This window comes from Daphnia carinata, chromosome 1 (assembly GCF_022539665.2).
Source record: "Daphnia carinata strain CSIRO-1 chromosome 1, CSIRO_AGI_Dcar_HiC_V3, whole genome shotgun sequence".
NCBI classification, from domain to species: domain Eukaryota; kingdom Metazoa; phylum Arthropoda; class Branchiopoda; order Diplostraca; family Daphniidae; genus Daphnia; species Daphnia carinata.
The window spans coordinates 13,169,913-13,193,979 of record NC_081331.1 but is presented as its reverse complement, the minus strand read 5'-3'; the positions used below and the strand labels follow the sequence as shown (position 1 = coordinate 13,193,979).

General features: G+C 41.8%; 3 protein-coding genes across 4 annotated transcripts in view; 2 read left to right on the top strand and 1 right to left on the bottom strand.

Annotated features, from left to right (window-relative positions):
- LOC130691329 (diphosphoinositol polyphosphate phosphohydrolase 2-like) overlaps positions 1-24,067 on the bottom strand; it is a 100,084-nt gene that overhangs the window by 47,728 nt on the left and 28,289 nt on the right. The gene's annotated exons all lie outside the window — the stretch shown is intronic.
- On the top strand, positions 2-19,634 carry LOC130691097 (histone-lysine N-methyltransferase MECOM-like). Of its 2 annotated transcripts, none has more exons than XM_057514003.2 (8): positions 2-298; positions 14,992-15,046; positions 16,528-16,699; positions 16,768-17,068; positions 17,166-18,064; positions 18,136-18,513; positions 18,586-19,041; positions 19,179-19,634. In XM_057514003.2, the coding sequence occupies exons 2-8, from the start codon at positions 15,007-15,009 to the stop codon at positions 19,624-19,626; spliced, it is 2,694 nt and encodes an 897-aa protein (XP_057369986.1). In that variant the 5' UTR covers positions 2-298; positions 14,992-15,006; the 3' UTR covers positions 19,627-19,634. The 2 variants fall into 2 exon arrangements, with proteins under 2 accessions (XP_057369986.1, XP_059352523.1); XM_059496540.1 differs by having other exon boundaries at positions 19,146-19,322.
- On the top strand, positions 21,232-23,361 carry LOC130691191 (testis-expressed protein 10-like). The gene is made up of 6 exons (XM_057514096.2): positions 21,232-21,549; positions 21,614-21,976; positions 22,058-22,457; positions 22,527-22,847; positions 22,926-23,051; positions 23,201-23,361. The coding sequence occupies exons 1-6, from the start codon at positions 21,316-21,318 to the stop codon at positions 23,233-23,235; spliced, it is 1,479 nt and encodes a 492-aa protein (XP_057370079.1). The 5' UTR covers positions 21,232-21,315; the 3' UTR covers positions 23,236-23,361.

Below are 24,067 nucleotides of genomic sequence, written 5' to 3'. Positions count from 1 at the left end.
TTGACCAGCTGGTCGCGTCTCTCATCAGCTCCACTCTCTCTCTCTCTCTCTCTCCTCTCTTGATCAACGTATACATACATAATAAAGATCCCCATTGCTCCTTTCGGGGTCCGTCAGAAAAGCAGGAAGACACAAGAAAAGTCGCAACATTTCGTCGTGTGGTCTCTTCTAGTTCAGAACGAAATTTTTTGTTGTTGTTGAAAAACAATCCCCCGAAATTACAAAAACTGCAAACTGTGGTGATTTGAAGCCATTCGATTGTGTCGGTTCGTTTATCTCGTCCGTTCGTCATCATTTGGTAAGTCACATCATTTATCTGCTGGCCTGATCTTTTGTTTACTTAGGATCAATTATCTCTACTTCTATACATGCGAATTACGTAAAAGCAAACCGTTTGCTGATGATAAAAAAAAAAATGTTCGGGTATTTTTTTTCCGTTCGTTTACACTCCGAGCAGGTTTCGAGAGGCTTTGCGGAGTGTTTTTTTTTTATTAACCCCCACCTGGATATTTTTAAAATTTGTTTTGCGTGCGAGATTTGTTCGTACCTTATTACCGTATCTGCTCGGTGTGTAGTAAAGCGAATAGCACACCTCTTCTTTTTGAAGAAACACCAACGCGATAGTTTTTGCTATTTCCCTTTCGGTTTGCATCGACGCCGAGCCGGTTTGTCATGAGGCCATAAAAGATCGTCAAGATTAGTTTTTCTTTATTCATCGTCTCCTCCTTTATTTTTTCTTTCTTCGGCTATTTTTGTTTTTCTTGTTAGCTTTAAATATTTTTACTACGAAAACAAAAAAACAAAAAAAAAAATGCCGGGGCCCGAGCGGGAAAGTGTTTTACAGCCATTTTTATAATATGCATTTTGTCGACGTATAGCAAATATGTGTAGTGTGTGTAGATTTATATTGCCACGTCCCGTGTATATGTATATGCCGCAGCTCGGTTGTTTTCTGATGTAATTTACCGAGAAGGAGGAACGCCAGCCACTGATGGGGCGGGATGCGAAGAACAAACCGTCCCTCATAACACGGGAAGAAGGCGCATGTCTTCAGCCCGTTGTCATGTTTTAAAAAAATTCCAAATCGTCGCCGCAGTTCGAGTCACGCTTAATACCTTATATTCAATATTTGCGTGTTTTTCTCTCCCCCCTTTTTTTTTCTTCCTTTCGGCCTCTTGTTTTCTTTTCTTTATTTTTTGATTCCCGTTGTTTCGGCGTGCCAAAGAAGGAGGAGTTGAACTAAGTACGGGGAGGCCATACCCGGTCATTTAGCACCGTGCCCGCCACGCATGTTTTTATTTGATACGTGCACCGTACATCTTTTAGGCAGGCACTTTACGGCTGCATGATACGCTAGGAATCAATAAAAAGCGACGACGTACGTACATATGATTCTTATACTTGTGATGTTGAATATGTGTATAGCGCTGTATAGCTTTCGCCAGCAGCTTCAGCGATGCGATCCATCATGTCCAGTTTAAACGTACGCGCCTACGCCCAGCCATATTTTGCTCTCTGAATCGGTTGCACAATAGGCTTGACTTTTACGGGAATTATGTAAATATAGCATCACGATTTTGTGAGTGTTTATCGCGCATATTGCGTCGATATACAGTATACCCTTTACATGATGAATGACTTGTCCGCTTTTGTATCAAACGCTGACGGGCTTGATCGATCCCGACTTCCATTGGCGAATCGATCACGCTCCAATTCAAAATTGATTCACAAAGAAAAAGAAAATCTGATATTTGTGTAGTGGTCCGTTTTTTTTTTTATTTGAAAAACTCTCAACAATGTTTCTTCTATCAAACGCATTCGGGTTTCGAGTAATAAATTATAGAAAAAAAAAAAAAAAGATGTGCATGCGTGATAAGCTAAGCTACACAAATATGGAAGACGAACAACATTTTCTTATTACGCACATCCGAACAGCGGGTAAAGCCTATACGGTTCGGGTTACGCAGCTTCTTTGAACTGCGGTTTCGTCTGGTTCCGGGTGATGTGATGATGCCAAAGGAAAGCGAGGCTAAGATATAGGGGAAGGCAGCAGGGACTATCCCGAACGAGGGATGAATGCGGTCAACCACAGAAGAATATACACTTGTCGAGGATGTGCTCGTTTTGATTGCGCTCGGTCTTCCTTAAAGGAAACAGCTCAAAGATAAAAAACAAAAACAAAAAAACATCATGTCATCCGCTCGTTTGGTTTTTCGATTGCATTCCCCCTAAAATACGCGGAGCCGTTTTGCCAGATACAGATGTCACAATAAGGCAGTGATACATGGTAGAATTAATTTCGTGGGGATGTGTTGATTTACACGCTCTATAATGAGCCCTGTAAATCGCGCTGGCACGCAAAGGGAAAACTTCAGTTCGTTTCAACTGTTTTCATTTATTGATGGAACTGTATTTCTTCATCGATGATTGTCCGGAAATATGCGGTTTAAATTGAGCTCCATGTTGAATATGTTGACACTTGGAAATGAGTGGAGAATCGGCCCACTGTGTTTCAAATTCAAATATTCTTTTTTTCCCTTTGTTGAATTGCTGATATTCGTTCACTCTTTTTTTTTAACTTCTATTCTTTTATTTATTTTTTTTTTTTTTCTATTCACTTTTTTTTTCCCTGTGTTTTTTTTTTTGCCCTGTTATCTTATCTGCAAGTTGTGTTCCTCGCGCTTCGGTGCCGCCGTCCAGTGGTTGCACAAAGGATTCTAGCCGAGAAAAGCCAAGTTGAGCCCAAAGCGTGGATGAAATAAGGCCAATAGATCTGTCAAGACCCCCGCGCTCTTTCCTATGTCTTTCTCTAGATATAGTCCCTTTCTTCTCGACATACATGCCTTTCTCTGTCTTCCAACCGTGCCTGTCCACCCATCACTTGAAAAAAAAAACCAAAGATCCCCCCCCCCCATGTCATAAAACTTCGAACGTAGACAAGTTGAAAAAAAAAGATAGCTTCATCCCCAACTATGGTGCGAGGCGTTGACATTGGTGCCGTCTGCCGTTGTAATATTTGCTGTTTGTTTGACGTCGCTAACATGTCCGCTTGACTCTAATATACACGGCAAACTTGTTGAACCGGTCGCTGATAGCGCAAACAAAACAAGGCGAGCGGCTGCCGCATCCACACAAACACGGAGCGCTCGCTCTTATCGCCGTATATAATATACAATCGCATGTCTTCTGTTCAGATAATAAACGGAGATGTGTGGGGACTAAATTGAGCCAGGTCGACGGATGATACTGACACGTCCGCGGCGGTTTTTATTGATGATCTTACTTACGTCCAATTCTGTTGTTAAGCAGCGTTCGTTTGACACCCCTGTTCATTTCGAAATCAAGTGAGATCATCAACCGTTAGGATTAGTTTATCACTTACTACATTCCTTCACATTTTTCATCGACTAAACTAATAAAAAAAGCGTCTAGGCCTAATTTTTTTTTTTTTAGTACATCAACCGAAACGCGCTAGTTTCTGTTTACATTTGGACACAGCTCTATGCAGTGTAGAGATAACTGCCTTTGAAAATGAAAACCGAAATTTTCGGTTGATCTTGCAGACTCGATCGAGTGGAAAATAAATCCCCCAACCCGGCTAAATGTTGTATTTTTAGAAATACGTTTGCGCTGGAATTTTGTGTGTGTGTGTGTCATTCTGCAGTCATGAAAAATAAAAGTTCCTTTTTTGGGTGGCGGGGGGCTACTGATATAAGTCCATCAGGCTATATACACTTCATATTACAATATGTATTTCCCGTCAACTGTAGCTTCCTTTCATGGACCCTCTTGTGATGTATACGTACTCGATAGAGTATCTTTGAGCAGAGTCTATATATCCTCCATAAAAAAAAAGGGGATACATGCACTGGTTGATGAGAGTGGAGCCTCTTCAAAAATGTTTCGAGTAGATTGCCGTTTCTCAATATATCCTGCTGTTACATTTCGAATTGAAACATTTTGAAAAAAATAAAAATGTGCGACAAAAACAGTTGAATTGAAATTTCACCAAAATGAAAAAAAAAGAGAAACGCCGAAAGCTTTTGTATTCATTTTTACAGCCGTATTTAGTCCTTTTTTTTTTCTTCTGACGTGTTGATGAATACAAAAAAGAAAAAGCTCCTGTTTGGCGGGGCACAGGCCAATATGCAGAGATTGTGTTAGGGGTGTTGCGCAAGTAGCATTATTGAGCCTATTTCGGCTGATTGAACTCATCCTTTTGTGGTGGAATGCCACCGGGAGGGGGTCCGCTGACGCTCGAACGCGGACCGACAAGCAGTAACAGTCGCTGTACAACGTTGAAGATTTTGATCCTCTTATTTCCACTCCAACACCTCGGTCTCCCCACACATCGCGGGCCAATGTACACATCAGAGTGGCCGATTTTTTATTTTTTTATTCATTCATTCTCTTGTCTATGAAGTTGGGAAAGAGTGTGGAAGCACCAGGGGGGCAAGGGTGCGGCTGGGCACAGCAGCGCACATCAATAAATCTATATCCACAACGCCACCTGTGTTTTGGGTCGAAGCAACGATCGCAATCTTATTTTACCCTCGCTGCATATGTACCTTGTAGAGAGCTAGCGATTATGGTGACGAGGCATTTCATGGGTCTTCTCTCGTTTATTTTTTTCTCATGGCCTGTGATAATATGCACAGCAATCAGGTCAACGAGGATAAGCCAAGTAACAATGTAGAATGAGAAAAACAGAGAACCATTTCTGTTCGATTTTCATTTGTTCTTTCACCATTGCGGGGCCAGTTAGGTGGAAAAAAATAAAAAGAAAACAGAGGAACTGCTATAAGGTGTGACAGGATTTTGCGCTTGGCTGAACGTTCAACGCACCGTGTGTTTGACAAGAGAAAGCGATGCTCCTGGAGAAGCGCTCGACCGCATCCCTCCGTCGTTCTGTGTAAACACGGTAGCATGCATCCTCAATTGGATTGATCGGGTCTCTTTCACCTTCGCTGTTTCGGCATAAAAAGAAAAGCGCATCTCACGTTTTTTTTTTTTTTTGTTTAATCAGCCGAGAGATTGACTATCTTTTTTTTTTATTGTGATATTCAACCTGTTTAAATGATCTTGTTTCGTAAGGAGAAATAAATCGTTTGATTGACGGGAGATACGGTGATCAATTGAGGACATTGAACGATGACAGTGCCACTGAGTTCGCTTGTATAACCACGTGTAGTACACGATAAAATGAATAGCTATCCTGCACTTTGGGCTAGAGATGTTACACAGTTTGATGACCTGTCATTGACGTTATCTTTGTGAAACAAGATGGCTTGTCATTGTAACAAATCAATCGTCCCTTTCCTTGGTAGACGCAGTAGCTAGCCTGTTGTGCGTACTGTGCATATTTCAAGAGAAACCGTTGCGACAGTTTTTGACACTCACTTCGTACTCTGATTGTTATTGTGATCATCGTCTCTTTCTTTTTTTTTTCTTACTAGACTGGTATGTGTACCTTTTTTGGGTATGTGACGGGTCGGTATGGGAATCTTGTCTGCTGCCAATCAGATGCGCTCATGCGAGAATGGAGCAAAGAATGAAAAAAAAGGTCTCTGCATTTATTTATTTTTCCCTTTTTTTTTTTATTTCGCTATTTATCCTATTTTTTTTTCTTCGCCGTGGCGTTCCAGCAATATAACCAGCAGGGAGTAGGGACAAGCTGCAAACACACAAGTCCAGCGGACACAATTTTTTTTTTCCCCCAATGTCTTTCTTCTTTTGCAGTGTTTGATCTGATTGTATACATGTATGCGTCCTGTGACACATTGACAGTTGCATATCAGAAGCCTCCCCTTCGCTCTCCTTCGCTAGACGATCAGCTCTTCACTCTCCAATTGATATCCATGCCAATCACCTTCAGAGTTTTTTTTTTCTTGTCCTTTTTTTTTTTTGCCTCCCCTTCAGTTGTTGGGCACCACTTTAAGAGCAGGGCCGTTCTCTCGTTGTTGTTCCATCAGCTGCATCGCTAAAAAAAAAAAAGTCAATCATCGATATAAAAATAAATTCATAGATTCGCCAACTGGAACAAGATTCCGCTCCCTTAGATTTGTTTTTTAATAGCGAAAGGAGTTGCATTCATTTTTATTTAAACTGATGAAGTTCTGATTTCGCTTTGGGGGATCTTGTGTGCTGGAGAGAGTTCGGCATCAGCTGTGCGGGACAGTTGAGCAGCGCGTCCAGACTAATGGTCGACGCTGTTGAGCGTATAATGCCAATAACATTTTCACTAACCGACATGCTGGACAGCACGTCCGCTGTGACTCCGCTATTCTTCATCAAAGGTCGTTGGGGATGTTGAAAACGAAATGAACATGCACGTGAGACCACCACGTTCCCTTTCAAAATTTTGAAATTACAGAGCACACGATGTGCCCTGGGCTTTCCACATCCTTTATGATGTAAGAAATATCGAATTATCTTATAAGCAGAATTTCGTTATAAAAGGCCAGACATGAATTGTTTTGAATATTCACTTTAGTCTGAGTTTCGTTTGACATCGTCTCATGTTTGATGGGGTTAATTAAGTATTCCAAAAGATTTTTTGAAACGTCCGTTAGCCGCAACATTTGCTTGGGCAATGAAGGATTCATGGGGCCGACGAGCCAGGTGTCAAATATCGATCCTAACATGTAGACCCTATTCTTTTGAAACGAGTTAACGAATCATCGTTTGCTTGCATAGAGAATAAGAGCAATAGTTATATCATATGCAATTGCTATTCCACGCATGTCGCAACATGTTTCTGACGAGCAAAATCAAAGACGATGGAAGGTACACGACGAGGGCAATCGTACGTACTTTGTGCAAGTTTGTGGGTAAAAACGAAGTGACAAGATTGATACAAAAGCAGCTGTTTCGACCGAGACACGAACGTCTAGCTGCAGCCGACAAGTCTGTAATAATCACCGCGGCATCTGATGTTGACAAAAGATGCATGCTGATGTCTTTTGCTTGCGCACGTTCATGCCAAGTTTCCCTTTTTATGTGTACATCTCACAAGACAGCTAAACAGATTGCACGCATGAATAGGCCTCTACCATAAGCGAATTTTCGCTATGTGTCTTTATAACAGATTCCATTTTTTTTTTCTGGAATGTTGTTGCCATCCCATCAGGTGGCAAGGTGTCGGAGGCAGTCGACCAGCAGGAGAAGATGAAAAAAAAAATTAAATAAATAAGGGGATGTCGAGCTTGTCGACTGTCAACCGAAAGTCCCTTTTTTTTGTTTGAATTTCCAATAGAAAATGGGTGGACGAGGGGGGAGAAAGGTGACGGGGATAGAACTCCCCCGTCGTGAAGAAGATTGGCTATGGTCCCATGTCATCATCATCACGTATAAAGAAACCCGCTTGCCCTATCTTTCTATTCCTGCTGTTCCATACAGCTTTTTTTTTTATACATGGGTCATGTCAAGTGTCAACTACGTACGTATCTCTTTAACCTTTTCGGCAATCTTCTTCGTTTCGATTGGTTCGCAATCTGCATATCAATTCTAAAATAGTCATTTAAAACATTGAAATACTACGTATTTTATCTATTGACGTGATTCTTGATGTTTATGCGTCTCCGCAAACCTTGATATTGGGCTGAAAACACGCGTTACAAACCCAGAGAAACAAGAGGGGATGATCGGGAAACAACTCACGCAACCGAAGGGGGTGGGCACGAACGCACACAAACATATATACACGGCAATATTTGTGAAACATCGAGGAACAGTAGCTACCCTCCTTTATATATTAGACGATTTGATAGAGTGAACGTGCCAACCGGGCCACTGGGCGTCTGCTGTTGCGATAGTCAACGCTGCGGGATGGTCGTGTCACACTGCATGTGTCTTTTCATTCCGCGCGTGTCTGTCTATGTTTTCATATTTTTTTTTTCTTTTCCCTGTATCATAAAAATGAAAGAAAGAGAAAGGCCTATCAGGAGGGGGTGGATATGAAGAGGGCGTTACATTAAAGATCCATAGATCATCGCCCTTTTTGGACCCGCGTGTACTCCACGTAGTGTCGGCGTATGTTGCACAGTGGTATACAGCGCCGAACTGTTGTGTTGCGCTGGCGTTCCAGCTGCACATGATGGCTGGCTAAATTGCCTCGATCTTTAGCTTTCAGTGACACATCCTTTTGGCGAGTTTCCATTAACCCCCACGTCTATCCCCCGAAAAGAAAAGTGTCTATATTCACTTTTTTTTTTTTTCTTTTCTTTATGTTTTCACGTCCCACATTGGCCGAGTTGATGATGATGGAACATCGTGAAGCCTCTCGTTCTATCCCGCACTTTTAATTTTTTTTTTTTTTTACTAGCTAATTAATACAAGTACTCTATTCAGGTTCTTTAATGACGCACAGCTTGGCCAATGAGCCTACCATGTTATATAGCTTTAAAAAAACAAAAGGAGTCGTGATTTTTGCGTGCGCCAGACCGCCTGCGCTCACTGGCATCTCCTTTGATTGACGTTTAACGCCCGACTCCGTCGACACATTTGTAACACAATATCCATAGCTGTATAAACTTACACGCTGATGGCCGAATAGGATAAACAGAATGTTTCTTTCTTCCTTTTTTTTTTTTGTAAACTTGTACGTACAAAACAAGAAAATGGTAACGAACATCAGATCGAAAAATCAAGTCGAGTCAAATAAAACGAGATGTTAAGGGAGTCGGTGGGAAATGTTAACATTTTGGGGCTGTTATGACTGTTTTCAATTCTCATTTAGAGGCTCTCGTTTGCCTCTCTCCGTTTTCGGGAGATAAATCAGGGGATAATCGACACTCAACGTCGACCGTGAATAACGCAACCTCTCGACGTTTGTTTGGATCCCATCAGCGGTGTACTCTGTTGTGAAGACCCCCGAAAGAATTATGGCCCTTTTTCTTTTTTGTTTCCTGGCCAGCTCATTGGTTGATGGCCCTTTTTGTGTGTGTGTGTGTGTTTCATTTCTCATTTGTTTTTGTTCCCGACTTTCGCCAAGTTGTTCCCGCTGAAACTCCCACTTTTCTTTTCACCCACTAAACATAGAGAAAAAAAAAATAGTGTTGGCACAAAGAAGAGAGAAGCTATTAAATTTAATTGAAGAAAAGAAAAACTATATGGCTGATGTTTTTTTTTCACCCCCCTCTTTCTTCTCAATGAACGTCAAGAAAAGAAAATAAGGAGTTGAGTCTCTCCATTTTTTACAGGGTAAAAGAGAGAAAAAAAAAACGGCGGCTGATGGGAAAATGACCTCATCTCTCTTAACGCGTTGATTTTTTTTTTTTTTTGTCTTCGGTCGGCCCCATCAAAACATCAGGAGGGTGAAATGACGGGGGTGGCGGTTGGTTGTGTAAGGGGCCGGAAACGGCCGTTGCGCTACGTATTAATGTCTCTCCTCTCATTTTCTTGTTCTGTTTGTGTCTTTTGATTCTTCTTTTTTTTTCTCACCAGTTTATCTTCAAGAAGTAGAGGGCAAATTTTTACTTGTATGGTCATCTGACTCTGTCCAGTGTCTCTTTCATTTTTTTTTTTTTTTGCACTCCAACTGGGCAAAAACTAAAGGGGGGAAGTTTGCGGTTAAGAGAGGCAGCATTCAAATCACTTTGGGGACAGTTGGTTGTTGCGTCGACAGTTCTATTTCGCTTTCTCACCAATTTTTTAAAAGGCTTAATTCTAAAGATTTCACACCGAGCATTTAATGATAGGATCGTCATCATCACACAACACATCGGCATTGTGTATAAAAAAATTGAGCCGTAATTGAAAACTGGAGAGAGAATAATAGGCTATTGCTTGTATATCCGGACGATCCCGGCCGACGTAACAATGAAAATTAGTCAATAGAATAAAGCAGGCCATCCCTGTTTCTCCTTCTCTTTTAAAAAATATTATCACACTAGCCCCACGGGGAAAAATAAAAATTGAATGGCGAGAATTTGAAAATGAATAGAAAATGTCAGAGCCGGCGAGCAGCGGCTTCTGTGCGCGATTGTTTGTCTCCTCATCCACACGGCTCTTCTTCGTTTTTTCATCGAAGGGGAACAAACTGTGAAATCTATATCTCACTCTCTTCTATTCATATTCGCATTATATAGACACCTCTGGTGTCTGGCAAAAAAAAAAAAGGGATCTAGGGTTTCTATTTCCCCATGTTCACCATCAACTTATCTATTGAATGTACGTACCTTCTCTATTTTTCAGCCTGACAAGGGGCATGAACAGGAGGAGCCACATCCGTGGTAAAAGCGGTGGAGGAACAATTTTCCTTATCAATGAAAATAGGTCGAAAAGAAAGGAATCAAACACGTCAAATGTTCAAGCGGAAAAAAAAAGAGAAAACCGCCAAAGAGATAACACATTTCAAACTACAGACATTTTTATTAGCCATATGGGAAGACGTACTGCATATCTTTTGTAAATAGATGTATAGGCGAAGAGGTCAGCCAAGTTGTTTTCTACCGAGCTATAGATAGAAGAGAGCCTCTTATTATCATTTTTTTTATATTGTCCAGATCATCGTGCTGTCGCTCTTCTTTTTTTGACATGCAAACGAAGAGGGCTTAACACCTGTGTTGTCAGAGCCATCGTTTGTAATCAGTATCCTGTTATTTCTTGCTACCATTAAAGTTGGAGCAAATTTTAGATTAGACTACGTTCTTTTCCAATCAGGTACTTGCGTAGCATTTAACGTTGTATAGAACAAACGCTTTCTAATTTTGCATAAGGAGGGCGTGAAAAAGAGGATCGTCCTACAAGAGAAATAGACTTTGTTGAATACCACAAATAAGGTCTTCGATAAAAATACGCCCTAAACCCATCAGATGTATCAGACAATAGAAATCTCTCTTTTTTAAATCCCCCCCCCCCCCAATGGACATATCGCCCAGTAGATTGTGTCAAAGACTTAACACGCCGGATCAAAAAGGGGAGGTGTCGGAGGTTTTACACTGTGCCCATCACGACTACGCAGCAATGCGGCCATTTCGTCTCCTCCTCCTTCGTATTCTTGTTCCCATCATTGACGTCTCTATACACACGGACGGACGGGCATAATGTGCTGGAAGCGATCCTTTTCATCCGGTTTGCCTCCCCCTCCCTCCTATTTTTTTCAACAACCCAAATCGTTCGAAATAAGAAGGGAATTCCTTTCGCCGTTTTTTCTTTTCAAATTTCGTCTTCCTCTTCTTTCTTCGGGGTCTCCTCCTCCGATGCATGATCCTATTGAGAATCGTGTGTTCGCTTCTAATTTCTATAGCCTATACAGGACGTTCCAACAGGGGCATACACTGCAGCTGATAATAAAAAGGTGACATCTTCTTCACCGCTGCTGCTGTTGAATGCCATCAAATAGTCTTTTATATCATGGCTTTTATAGCGTGTCTATATAGAGCCCTCGCTTGTTGCCGGTGCGCTCTATTAGACCCCTCTCCTACATATATTTTTCACATTTTTCTTTTTCCAACTTTTTTTTGGGGGCCAGGCTATATATCCATGATGCCGAGGGGTGATGTTTCTTTTTCCCCTCTTTTTTTGGGGGGGAGGGGGTTCTCGATTCTATCGATGCCCTCCCGAAGACTATCAACTATAGCGGCTTATACATTGGCCCATTCATCGACAATTGCTTGCCTATTGACGCCCGTTTTTGCGGCCTGCCCTTAATGCGTAATGTCTCTATACAATTCCGCTCGAGTGATCGCGCCAAACTCCACCCATTCCGGATATCTCTATACCGACAATTTGACCTCGTATATGTACATTGGGCATACGGGAAGCTAATGTGTTTTTCTTACTGGTGAGTATAGGAATTTTTGGAAGAAGATTGCGCTAAACTGCGTCAGATTTTGCCTTATCTAATACTCTGTTTCACCTTTACGAATGTTTTTTTGTTTTTTCATTCGTGTTGTGACGTCGGATGTTTGCGTTTAGGTACGTTTCTATCGTTGTAGTCTGAGATAAGGACATTTTCAATCGCTTGTACTCGCTGTCAGTCTATGAGAAGAAACTTGCGAAAATAGTGGAGATAATCAAGGACGAGTTGATGTGTGACCCTGCGAGTGAGTTATGATCCACTCTTAATGGATCCAACATAATCAATACTTCGCCCCTCTCCCACGATGCCATTTAAGCAGCAGAACTATAGCGCCCCATAGTCAACGTGAATTGTTCTCTGCACGTCCTAGCCTTTATCTACAGCCTTCAAATTTGAAGGTTATTTCGCTTTTATTAAATCAAACAGAGAACACTGCAAACATTCCTTCCCCTGTACCTAGCCATTTATGAAATTTCAGCCAATGACACACCTCCAATGTCAGCGTAATCTACATACTTTCATTAGGTCCGTTAACGTGCAAAACCTCAATTCTATTATGGATTCATAATATTCGAAGTAAGCAGTAAATGAAAGCTATATATTGTTATCATACATTAACAAAGGCACATAGATTGTGATGGTGCTGCGCCTTCCATATAGCCTTTTCATCGTGGCAAGTGGCAGCTCTTTTTTGTTATCTCGGTCTCAATCTCAGTATACAATCGCTCGTTGCTTTCCATCAAAGCAACGCACACGGTACATATATAGTATATTCTCTCTTTTTTTTGCGCTCATTCTCTATGAGCTGCTGCACGGCTGCTGTCATTAGGAAGCACTTAGAGAGCAGACGGCACTCTATATACGGCGAGTTAAGTGACAATCGCTGTCGTGTACATGCAGCGTGAATAGCTGCTGCTCTTGTGGCAGCACAACACATTTCTCTTTTTATTCTTCATTCGCTCCCCACGTAGCGTGTGCGCCCTTTATTTCAATGTGAATAGGGCATAAGAAAAACCCACCAACAACCGTGTTGCCATCGTTCCACTTCCTCTCCCCTCTTTTTTTTTTCACTATCCTGCGTATAGATTATATTGATATACAGCGCACATATTTAAAGGCCAATAGTATTTATTCCCTCTGATTTCCTTTTTATGGATAACCGACATCTCCACTTTACACTTTTTTTTTCCACGATTTCATCATGCCCTTTTTTTCGCATTTTATTATATAGAGTTGTGAACGTATTTATAGACTTCTAAGATTGCATACACGTACAGCGAAGTTTACTAGCTGCAGATTTAAGGATTCCAATAGAAGAATCTACTGGCCGATGGAGCACAGTTCGATGGAAATTGATCCATCAGTTATGGAGTCGCGGGGATCGTTGTTATTTGATAAACGCAGGATCTGGATACAATGCGAACTCGGATTGAATTTTTGATCTTTATCAGCTACCGGGCAGAGTATTATTTGTTGAAGGTAATAAATGGCACCTTTGCTGACAGCGGCCAAAGGGACCTCATTGAAAGTCGATGGATCTTTCATTTTTGAATACCAGTTATTTTTTTTTCCATGCTGGAGACAAGGTCCAGCAAATTGGATGTGCCATTAGATATCGACAACGATCATCCTCTTCATTGTATAGTAGCAGACATATCTATTTGGAAAAAGGGAACCGTCGAATGTCACATTGGGAAATCGTTTGAAATCTTCTATGAGTTACAATGCATGGGGCGCAGGCATCCGACGACAATAGGGCCAATCAGTATAGCCTATACCTTTTTTTTTTTTTCATATTGTTGACCCCACGAAGATAAATCGGAGGTGTGTGTATTATACCATATGGAGAAGGTGCTGTTGCGGTAGAGCGATCATGAGGAACGGACGAGCTCTCCATGTATAATTATATTGTGTATGGAAGGCTGTGCATCAGAGTCTGGGCAATTTTTCAATAGATCTACTGTTGTCACCGTGTACACATCGGCTGTCTGTGCCCCACTATTTATTTCTTGTCATTTGTAAGAACCTACCCCGTGTACAGGCTTACTTTTCTATAATATTGTTTATTGACATTTGCAGGGTCAGTCTTTCTCTCATTTTTTTTTACCCATTGCTATCGATGCCTTTATTTCGTAAGTCGCAAATAGAAAACTCAAACAAGCCGCATCGTCATGTTTTTAAAGTAAAATCAGCTGTTATTTGGCGATGGTTTTTTAGGTGCATTTCTCAGCATTCACAGAATCATTAGCCAACGGTATTTTTTTTTTTCATTGTGTATTCAAGTCACGTAGTTCGAATTCGAGGGCTATTAACACGGTGCGGGTGGCCGAACAGACCATCAACTTCAATTCCGCACACTCTCCGTCCCCATTCAATAAGGCTAATCTCTTTCTTTTATACCCTCTAGCGGTCCAGTAGTTTCTTTTTGATTTTCCTTCGTGGCTTTTTCTCTCTTTTTTTTTTTTTTACTTCATTTTAACGTTTTTCTTCTCCTTTTTCCCCCGTTCAAATTAGCCGATTGAATACAGGGCTGGATGCTGGCCAAGCACACGTAGTTAGTCTGTGTACTTTCCGACCGGACTTGTTGGTTAATGGTCGAATCGAACGAGGGGCGAATTAGAACTGGAGTGTGACGCGTAAGCGAGAAAGAGATGCCAAAGTAAGGAAGGAGAAAAGAAAGATGGGAAGGGGGTTCATATATGACACGTAATAATAGGGAACACAGAAAGAGAATCAAAGCATCTAAAATGGACTGGTAATGATCCTATAGACACACATGCCCCACCTCTTATTGTATTGCTCGATTTTTTTCTTCACTGCATTTATCCCTCCCAATGAAATTGGCTTCATTTTTATGCCCAAGTTCATTTTCGCCCTCTTCCGATGGATACATCCAGAGCCCACTAGCGTTTTATGGACGCTATGGATTTGAGCCTTCCGTTGGTTTTGTGTTCAACCGCTAACCCCCTCCGGAAAAGGGCACTTTTGCAGTTCCCTTTAGTGGAAAAAGAAACACATTCTGTCATCGAGTTAGGGCTCCTTTTTACGATAGGGCACTATTTACCAATGGCGGACAAATTTTTTTTTTTTTTTTTGGATGCCCTTATATCAATATATGATCGTTGCTATGACGACGTAAATTACGAAGTGTTTATTCTTATTCAAACACGATTTTTTCGGTTATTCAGGTGCTTGTGGCCTCTATGGAGAGCTCTGCCGATCGATCAACCGACAGCGACTCCGGTAAGTCTTACATTTTAATCATATCTCTATTTTTAAATCAAAGACTCTTGCGTGTGTATACCTCACCGCCAGTGTTTAATTAAGATAGGATAACCCTAGAGAGGCCTCATCTATAACATAGACTAGTCAATAGGGCTAAAGAAAGATTTTCTATGGTTTTACTTTTTTCCAGTTCGTATGACGTTAGGCTTCAAATAATGAAAAAGAAAGAACAAAAGTCACGTCTTTTTCTTTTAGGAGTTGTCGTAAATCAGTGTTGTTTTGGAACGGGGAGAGCGAGTGACATTTTCACGGTTGGGGCAGGTGGGAGTAAGAACCTGGAACACACGTGACTTTCTCTCTTTCTCTCATTAACTGGAGCTCTCTCTCTCTTTTAGCTACAATGTTTCACAGTGTTCTGGTGACTTGATTCATTTCACTATGTTCGTTGGCTTTCAAATGCGACTCTATGTTGCGATGACGAGAGCCAGGTGAAGCGCACCTGACCTTTGACATCCACCAATTCCCTTATTTTTTTTTTACGTCGCCCGTGTGGTCAGCCGACCACTGTGACTAATGCATTATAAATATGAATCAACAGATTGAGCAGATGCACATTTTGTCTATGACATTTGATTACACTCTTATTCACGTTCGCTCTACGAATTGCAAACTTGAAAGTCCATCGCTGTTGCGTTTTATTATTTCAATACCTTTCAGCGTTTTAGAAACACAAAATACGTGAACACGATCGTTCAGGATGTAATGCGGTGAGGGTATGAGTGGGGGGAGAATCCGAAGGCAATGCGGATGGTCACTTTGATTTCAAAAGCCAAAAAAAAAAAGGGACAGATGTTCGAACTAGAACTATACAGACGTGCGGGAAGTTAACGAGACCATCACATGCTTCATACACGCATATACAGAAAACCGTACCGAATTTGACCACCCCTCCCCTACATCAAAACGTTGCTTTTGCTTTGTCATTTTTTTTTTACCCTTTGAATTTGATCAAAAAATTTCTCACGCCCCCCTTCTGTCCACAGTTGGGCATGGACTATATCTTCGATGGCAAACAAACCGCATGCAGCACGGTGCCTAAGAACCGGTAGTGTTTTGTTTGAGTGAGTGACCATAGCTCGATGAATAGATGGAGGGGGGAGGCCTATGTTTCCCCTTTCTTTTTTTCCGGGGGATAAAGCAAAAACTTGTTTTTTGATTGTGATTGTTATTATTTTTTTTTTTTTTACCTGTGTCATCGTTGCACGAGTGGTTGTGATTTGTCCAAATCTGTTTCACCGGTGGCCGCTGTTTCATCTCGCTTTATTATGCGTTTCCAGCGTAACGATTATCACGATAGTATAAGGGGAGTGAGTTACCGGTAAAACTAGAGTCAGTCGCTTCCGTTCTCAAGTTGAGATCAGTTCGCTTGCAGTTCAATCGTCCTGTAATATTTTGAAATAAAAAAATACTAATTTCATGTGTATTGTTGTAACGTAAAGGGTCCGAGCGCTACTTCAATCATAGCGCTGGCGGAGTTGGTGGAGGTGGTGGTGGAGGATCTACACTTATCGGAAACAGTCTGAACGGAAACGGAAGACTTGCCGATTGTGACGATATCGACTTGCCCGTACGCTGCGAAGTCTGCGATAAACCTTTCCACGACGTCGATCAGTAAGTTGATTTGAACAAAGTCTATTTCATCGACGCAATGAAATAACACAAGATTTTTTAAAAAAAAGGGTCGATTCGCATTTGGTAAGCGTCCACCAGTTCCCGCTCGGTCGCTATCCGTGTACGTTCTGTTCACGTGCTTTCAGCTGTCGACCACTTCTCTCGCGCCACGCGGTCGTTCAACACGGTCTCGGCCGGCGTTACCCGTGCGAGCACTGCGCCAAAGTCTTCTCCGATCCATCGAATCTGCAGCGCCATATCCGGTCGTCTCACGTTGGTGCTCGTGCCCACGCTTGTCCCGAGTGCGGCAAGACTTTTGCAACATCTTCCGGACTCAAACAGCATACTCACATTCATTCTTCCGTCAAAGTATGGATCATCACGCAAATGAGCTTTTAACTATCGAACTGTTTTTCTATCCCAATGGCCATAAACTAATAGTGTAATACGTTTTTGATTGTTACAGCCGTTCCAGTGCGAGGTGTGTTTGAAAGCCTACACGCAATTCTCTAACCTGTGTCGGCATAAGCGCATGCACGCAGACTGCCGTTTGCAGATCCGTTGCCAACGTTGCGGCCAACCTTTCAGCACCGTCACTTCGTTGGCCAAACATCGGCGATTCTGCGACACGGCCACGGTGGCAGTAACAGCCTCTTCTTCTACGGCTGGTACATCCATCAACCACACGACCTACACGACCATCCACAACAACAATAACAACAATAACAACAATAGTAACAGCAGTAGCAACGGAAGCGGTATGGTGCCTCCACCGCCTCCTCCGCCGCTTCCCCTACAGCCACCCCATCAGTTGGCGTTGGGTCAGCAACCGATGAACTTGATGCACTTGTACAGGCCAACGCCATCCATGGGATTGTCGCAATTTAATTCATCTCTACTGTCCACCTACGCGGCTGGATTGAGCCATCATTTCTCTCCCGCAGCAGCGGCCGCTGCTGTTGCGGCTGCGGCCAATGAGCCCTACCCCGTGATGTCCAGATGCTTGACCACGCCAGCCGCAACGTCCACGCCTCGTCATCGTCACGCGTCCGAACAAGACGGTTCGGATGAATCGGATATCGATGTGACGGACGATCGGAGCTCAGCGGCCTCGTCTAGTTTTGCGTCGGAATTAGGGCGTAGTAGACGTAAACGATTTCGATCATCAGGCGATGATGGAGCAGATGGAAATGAAACTGACTCTGATCGACGCTCACGCCGGAGTGACAGTAGCTGCAGCACTAATGTCGGAAGCTGTCATAGCGATAGAGAATTGACTAATGATGAAAAGAAAACAAAAGAGTCCGGTGAACAGCCGTTAGATTTATCTAAATCGACGAAAGAAAACGAACGAGATAACTCCAAGTGAGTGAATAACCTTCATTCATTTAAGCGGCAATCAACTAATGAATGATTCTTGTTATTTATTCTTACAGGGACAGCGATCCACATTCTCCACTTGTCGATGTTGATGAACACGAAGAAGATCGAGCTCCATCACGACCGCCATCATCGACCAAAGCGGCCCAGTGTAGCAGCAATAGCAGTGCGGAAGAGATCAAATCCGATCCGGCACCGCCTCAGATACAAGCGTATCCTCCCCCTCCATCACCATCTCTTTTAGCCTCCATCGGCAACAGCTTGAATCAACAGCAATCTGGCGTGACCCAACCCAGTGGATTGGCTTACCCTCGTCCGATTCACCCGGCCCTGATGTTAGAAGCAATGAACTTTCACCACAGGATGATGCCTGATGGAAGACTACCTTACGCATCGTTTCTATCGGGCCATCATCACCATATGATGCCAACTAGGTAAATCATTTGCCTTCAGTTAATGAAATTCCGTTTACATCTTTTCCTTATTATTAAATGGCGTTTTTACAGGTGTCCTCCTATATTTACACCGCTGCTCAATGGTCTTGGTGCTCTGTCGGCTCTCAACGGCTCTCTAAGGAACAATTTGGATATGATCCGGCGCTCTGGAGGGCATCAACATCCAGTGAATCCTCATCTCTCGTTGCCGAAACCCTTTCACCATCACGATCATCACCATCACCAACATGGCGAGCATATGACAACGGCGAACGGTAGCGGGACATCACCCGGGTCAAGTTCATCCGTGATGGGTGTGGCGAGTTCTGGGATGAGTAAATCGCGCGACCGCTATTCGTGCAAGTTCTGCGGCAAGGTGTTCCCTCGCTCGGCCAACTTGACCCGCCATTTGAGGACGCACACGGGCGAGCAACCTTACAAGTGCAAGTACTGCGACCGCTCCTTCTCCATCTCGTCTAACCTGCAGAGACACGTACGCAACATCCACAACAAGGAGAAACCGTTCAGGTAGGCCTAACATTTGCAATTGATTTGCGATTTAGAATAGATTTTAGTTCAACGTTGTACTTTGTACAATCAAAACAATTAACTTTACATTGAATTAATTGAAGTGGTTGATTGGTTGATGTGATGCGGCTGCTTAGGTGCCCGCTGTGCGAGCGCTGTTTCGGCCAGCAGACCAACCTGGATCGTCACTTAAAGAAGCACGAGATGGACGGAAACGCAGGTGGAGCTGACGGTGGACCAAACTGCAGCAGCGTCCTGTCCGTTAGCCCGGAAGTGACTGTGAGCAGCCCGGAAGGTTCGGCCACTGTAGCAGATTTGATGATGATGCACCAAGTTGCATCCGGAACGCAACTGGGAAGCTCTGCAACTGTGAGGCCGGAAACGGCTGTGGCTTCATCTTACTTCGCTGACATTCGAAAATTCATGGGTCAGGTGACGGCCGATAGTCTTCTAGTGGCTCAGTTTCAACACCAACATCATCATCAACATGGACATTCGGATGATGAACTCAGTAGCCAGGATTCCAATGGCGGTGATCGCAATACTTCCAGCACTGGCCCCGTCCGGTTGGAGATCGCGAGTTAAAAATGTTTTTTATTATTAATGGCAAAAAAAAAAAAAACAATCAATCAAACAGATAGGATGACCATCTACCAGAACTGCCTGTATAATTTTTCCCTTCTTTTCAAACTTGCGTGCGATCTCATTTATTGTTATTTCTATTGTCGCTTCGCAAAGCGCAGTGATATCCTCAAGATTCAGCTGACGCAGCCAATTCTTCTATTTGTAACATTGTACCGTGCTTTTTTTCTTTAGTTTTCTCCATTGCTAGTTTCGTTTTTTATGTTCAAATTTCTCTACTGGTCCCCGTAATGTTTCTGTTATGAGAGGATTGTCTGGAAAAAGAAAAAAGAGAAAAAAAAATTCTTTCGCACTTCCTTTAAATTTTGCCCTCAATATGCAAGGTTTTTTCTTAATGAAAATGATCGCATGCTCATCAGTTGTCTTTTTAATATTAAGGATTGCTCCGGCGTCTTCTCTGCTAATCTGTTGAATAGACACGCAAGCAATCCTGATTTCTGTTTTGTGCAGTATCAATGTGTCTACCTCGCTACGATATGTAAATAATTTAGACTTTCCTTATGCATGTTGTAGTTCAAATATTATAGTACACTTTTGAAACAACGAGATACCTTTTATTTCATTAGTTTATAAACAATGAACTTGATATAAGAGAGTTAATGACTAAAAGGGAAAAAGGAGGTGTTTGACAAGCAAAAAAATGGCCGTAGATCAAATTTGCTAAAAAAAAAGCGTTAAACAATATGTCAACAAAGACTCGAACCTGTGCAATCAGTAAGGCAGCCGCAAATGATGCCACAGCGCCATACTTCACTTTCCCGCACTATCTACATAAGCCGCCTATATGAATAGGTGACACCCAAAACTAACCAAACCAAGATGTGCGGTCCTGGCACAGTGGTTATCACCCACGCTTTGTAATCTGTAGTCCCCGGGTTCAAGTCCCGCCACCGCCAATTTCCAAGCCCTCCATTTCCTCCCGCCCCTCCCTCCATGTCCTCCCACCCTCCCTCCACTTCATCATTCAAGATGATTCAACGGATTACGCAACATTCAGCATCTTCACTACAGATTCGGAAAATTCTCATCGCTTCGGACATCTTCTTCACAAAATGGATAGAAGAAGACTGCAAGAAAGAAGAGAAGAAAGAAGAGCCATGCCTACTATAAAGGGGCTAAATGGCACAACAATAAAAAAAACCACTACACACATACACCTACACGACACATACACAAGAACACGTATACATCGATCTGTAGTACCGCTTACTACACGTTGTAGATCGACCAACAAACTGAAGGTAGAGAAGAGGTGATCGTAGAACGTAGGTTGTTCGTAGGACTCCCCATGGCCTGAAAGACGGTTCATGGATGCAGGCAGCTAATCATCGGGATATGTGACCCTCTTCGATACCCGTAAGTTTTTATGTAAGTTTTTATGTTCCTTAATGTGTTTCAGTAAGGATAGGATAGGACAATCGTAAGTATCCTTATTTTTGTTGTTTTTTTATTCTTTACAATATTTTTGTTGCTCGAATTCGAAATGCGCGCGATGCGCAACAAATAAAAATTTATGCAACGAGGCAACGTAGCAGACGTAGCAGATGAAAGAATGAAAGTGCCCAACCAACAAACCAGCGTGTTTGTAATTTAATTTAGTTTCAAAAATCACGTGTTAAAAATTTCTCTGAAATGACTAAAAGCACTAAACATAAGAAAGAATTCCGTAAGGAAAAGAATAAAATTAAATTGAAGCTCACGTTTAAAGCCGAAAAAAGTGGAAAAAGGAAAAAAGGACAGTTGCTACCCAAAGGCTTAAATGTGACAGATACTAGCTTTAAAAGTAAGAAAATAGTTTTGCCTGACCATTTACGACCCAGTGAAGATAGCGGAGTACCATTAAATCACAGAAAACAAACGTTCAAGGTAATTGATGTAAAAAAGGTAATTTAACCAAAATTTTACATGTATAACACTGTTTGATTAATAGGAACTTTTAGCCCACATGGGCCATTTCAATGCTGGTGTACAACAAGATGGTATCAATGGGATGAAGGAGCTTTTGGTTAAATTTCCAGCTGTACTCGATGTTTCATTGTCATCGCTCTTGAGCAAAGTGTCAGAATTAATGTCTGTGCGTGATGCCCCAGTTCGAAAGTGTGCACTGAAATTACTGGAGCACATTATTCAATCTACTTCAGCTGAAAATATTGCTCCCTTTTTCCCTCTTCTTAATGCCCGCCTAGTATGCTGCATGAATCATATCTCACTAGATATTCAAAAGGACTCTCATTTACTTCTGGACATCCTCCTCAATCATGTTCCTGGTCTGGTTTCCACAGCCACCATGCAGGTCTAGTATTTCATGTTAGAAACTTAGAAACTCATCTGCTAAGCTAAATATAACAATCAAGGTTTTTTTTTGTTATAACAGATTCTTCCTAACTTTCTGGAACAGATCTCGTCTCGAGATATTTCAAAAGGTGATAGGCGCGTACTGACAATTAATCCTACTCAACGGCTGACGTCGTTAAAATGGAGGCAAGAAGTGCTTACCCGTGTCAATCAACTTCTTATTTTACTTCTTGAGAAAAACCAAACAGAATACCAGTCAAACACAGTAGATATTGTGTTTGATCATGGAAAATCTTGCCCCCTGTACATGAAAAGAAACTTTGACGTTAGACTAAATATTCAGAAACCAGGACATTTGTCAGTTAATGATAGCAATTCACCTAGCCTCCATATTCAGGGATTCGCTTCTCAAATTCTTCCTCTCTTAATTGAAACGTGGGTTGAAGCCATGGCTAGCGAGCAGCTAAATAAAGATCAAGGTACGGCCCTAACTGCTTTCAAGATTTGTTAATTATCGTGTTACTAATGAAATTCTGTTTTGATTTTAGCTAACTCACTGGTTGGAATAGAGAGCATTGCATTACTTACGTGCATCTCCAATGTGATGTTCACACTGTTGAGTATCATGAAGCAGTCAGAAAATCATTTGGAGTTGCTGAATTGGTTCCAGCTTGAATACGGGGAATCGCTAATTCGCAATTTTATTCGCCCATTCCCATTCTCAGCTCGGTTAGAATCTAGCCGTAGCAAGAAGCAGGCAATAGATCCCCAGTGCCGTGATCAGAACCTCATAATTTGTTTTCTATGGGCTCAGTTGGAAACGAAAAGCGCTGCCAAGTGTGCTGAACTGGTTTTTCAATACCTCAGCGGTAATAGTTTTTCGACAAAATATTGACGAAAAAAGCATTATTTAATTTCAAATACTTTCTTTTTTCTTCAACAAATAGGCTTACTTCAAGCCCAGGATGTTCAATTTGGTTCTGCGGCTATTGAACTCGATAAGTTGAAGGAAATATTTTTTGACAAAAAAATCAAACCGGAAAAAAGGAAGCTTCAAATCAGCAACATATTAGGTATGTTTTTTGTCTAAATTACTTGTTTCACCCGTGAGCGCGTGCATTGGCTTATTTATTCATCTCCAATTCGTTCTCTCACGTGTTCAGCTCTGTTTGTTAATGTACAAGAATGGGAAATCATTTTATGAAGTTTACTTACTTTTCAGATGCAATGAGGAAGAAGTTACCAAAAGTAAGATGAAGCAACTCTGAAGACTTTTTGGCAGCGCAAACATGCAGCAATTATCACTATGTATGAACCTGCGCGTTTGGCACGTTGTTGCCAAGTAATGCACCCCTTCTGCTAATAAAGATAAATGGTTCCAGAGCTGAGGCTAAGTTCGAGGTTTTCTATTCAAAACGTAATGCAAGCTCCTTTTCTATTTTCTTTTTGGGACGTTCAGCTCGTGCATTGTACTGAAATTCTTGCAGCTTCTCAAGCGTTCGACACTCGAAAACAGAGCCAAGCGATATTCTGTGTATAAGGCACATGATAAACGTAACATTTCGAATTCTTTCTAGTTTTTTTTGTGGCAGCATTGAAGCGCAAGGAGCATGAAAACTACAAGGTAAAAATTTTCAAAAATGCTTCTGTTAAGAGTTACCTTTCTACAACTAATAAATGTGAAATGTGATGTGAAATTTATGCTTTTATCGCAAAATGATCATGTATGTTCAAAGTATAGGTTACTGTAAGACTTGCTTTACGCTCGCTGATCTCCCGTGTGTTTATAACGTCGTAGCTAAATTGGCATGACGTTACACAATTTGTTTTTACTGTTCACGCGGAATTCCCTACACACAGATACATGTTTGCAACATCCACCCATACACGGACTAAGGTAAAAACCCTGCGGCTTATTATTTTTTCGTGGGGTTCAGATGGTTATCGACTTGGGCGTAACAATTACTGAGAGCTTTTATGTAAATCATAAATAAAGCTTAAGTTTTTAACTTTTTGCTGATTGCATGTGATCGAAAAATAATGCAAACGTTTTTAAAAATCGAAGTGCTAAGAATCGATAAATGAAGTA

Excerpts from the sequence above, each read along its gene's own strand:
- LOC130691191 (XM_057514096.2), top strand. The coding sequence starts at position 21,316 with ATGACTAAAAGCACTAAACATAAGAAAGAATTCCGTAAGGAAAAGAAT. Across the intron at positions 21,550-21,613 it reads ACAGAAAACAAACGTTCAAG|GAACTTTTAGCCCACATGGG; the intron begins GTAATTGATGTA and ends TTTGATTAATAG. Across the intron at positions 21,977-22,057 it reads TTTCCACAGCCACCATGCAG|ATTCTTCCTAACTTTCTGGA; the intron begins GTCTAGTATTTC and ends TTGTTATAACAG.
- LOC130691097 (XM_057514003.2), top strand. The coding sequence starts at position 15,007 with ATGGAGAGCTCTGCCGATCGATCAACCGACAGCGACTCCG. Across the intron at positions 16,700-16,767 it reads CCTTTCCACGACGTCGATCA|GGTCGATTCGCATTTGGTAA; the intron begins GTAAGTTGATTT and ends TTTAAAAAAAAG. Across the intron at positions 18,514-18,585 it reads CACCATATGATGCCAACTAG|GTGTCCTCCTATATTTACAC; the intron begins GTAAATCATTTG and ends GCGTTTTTACAG.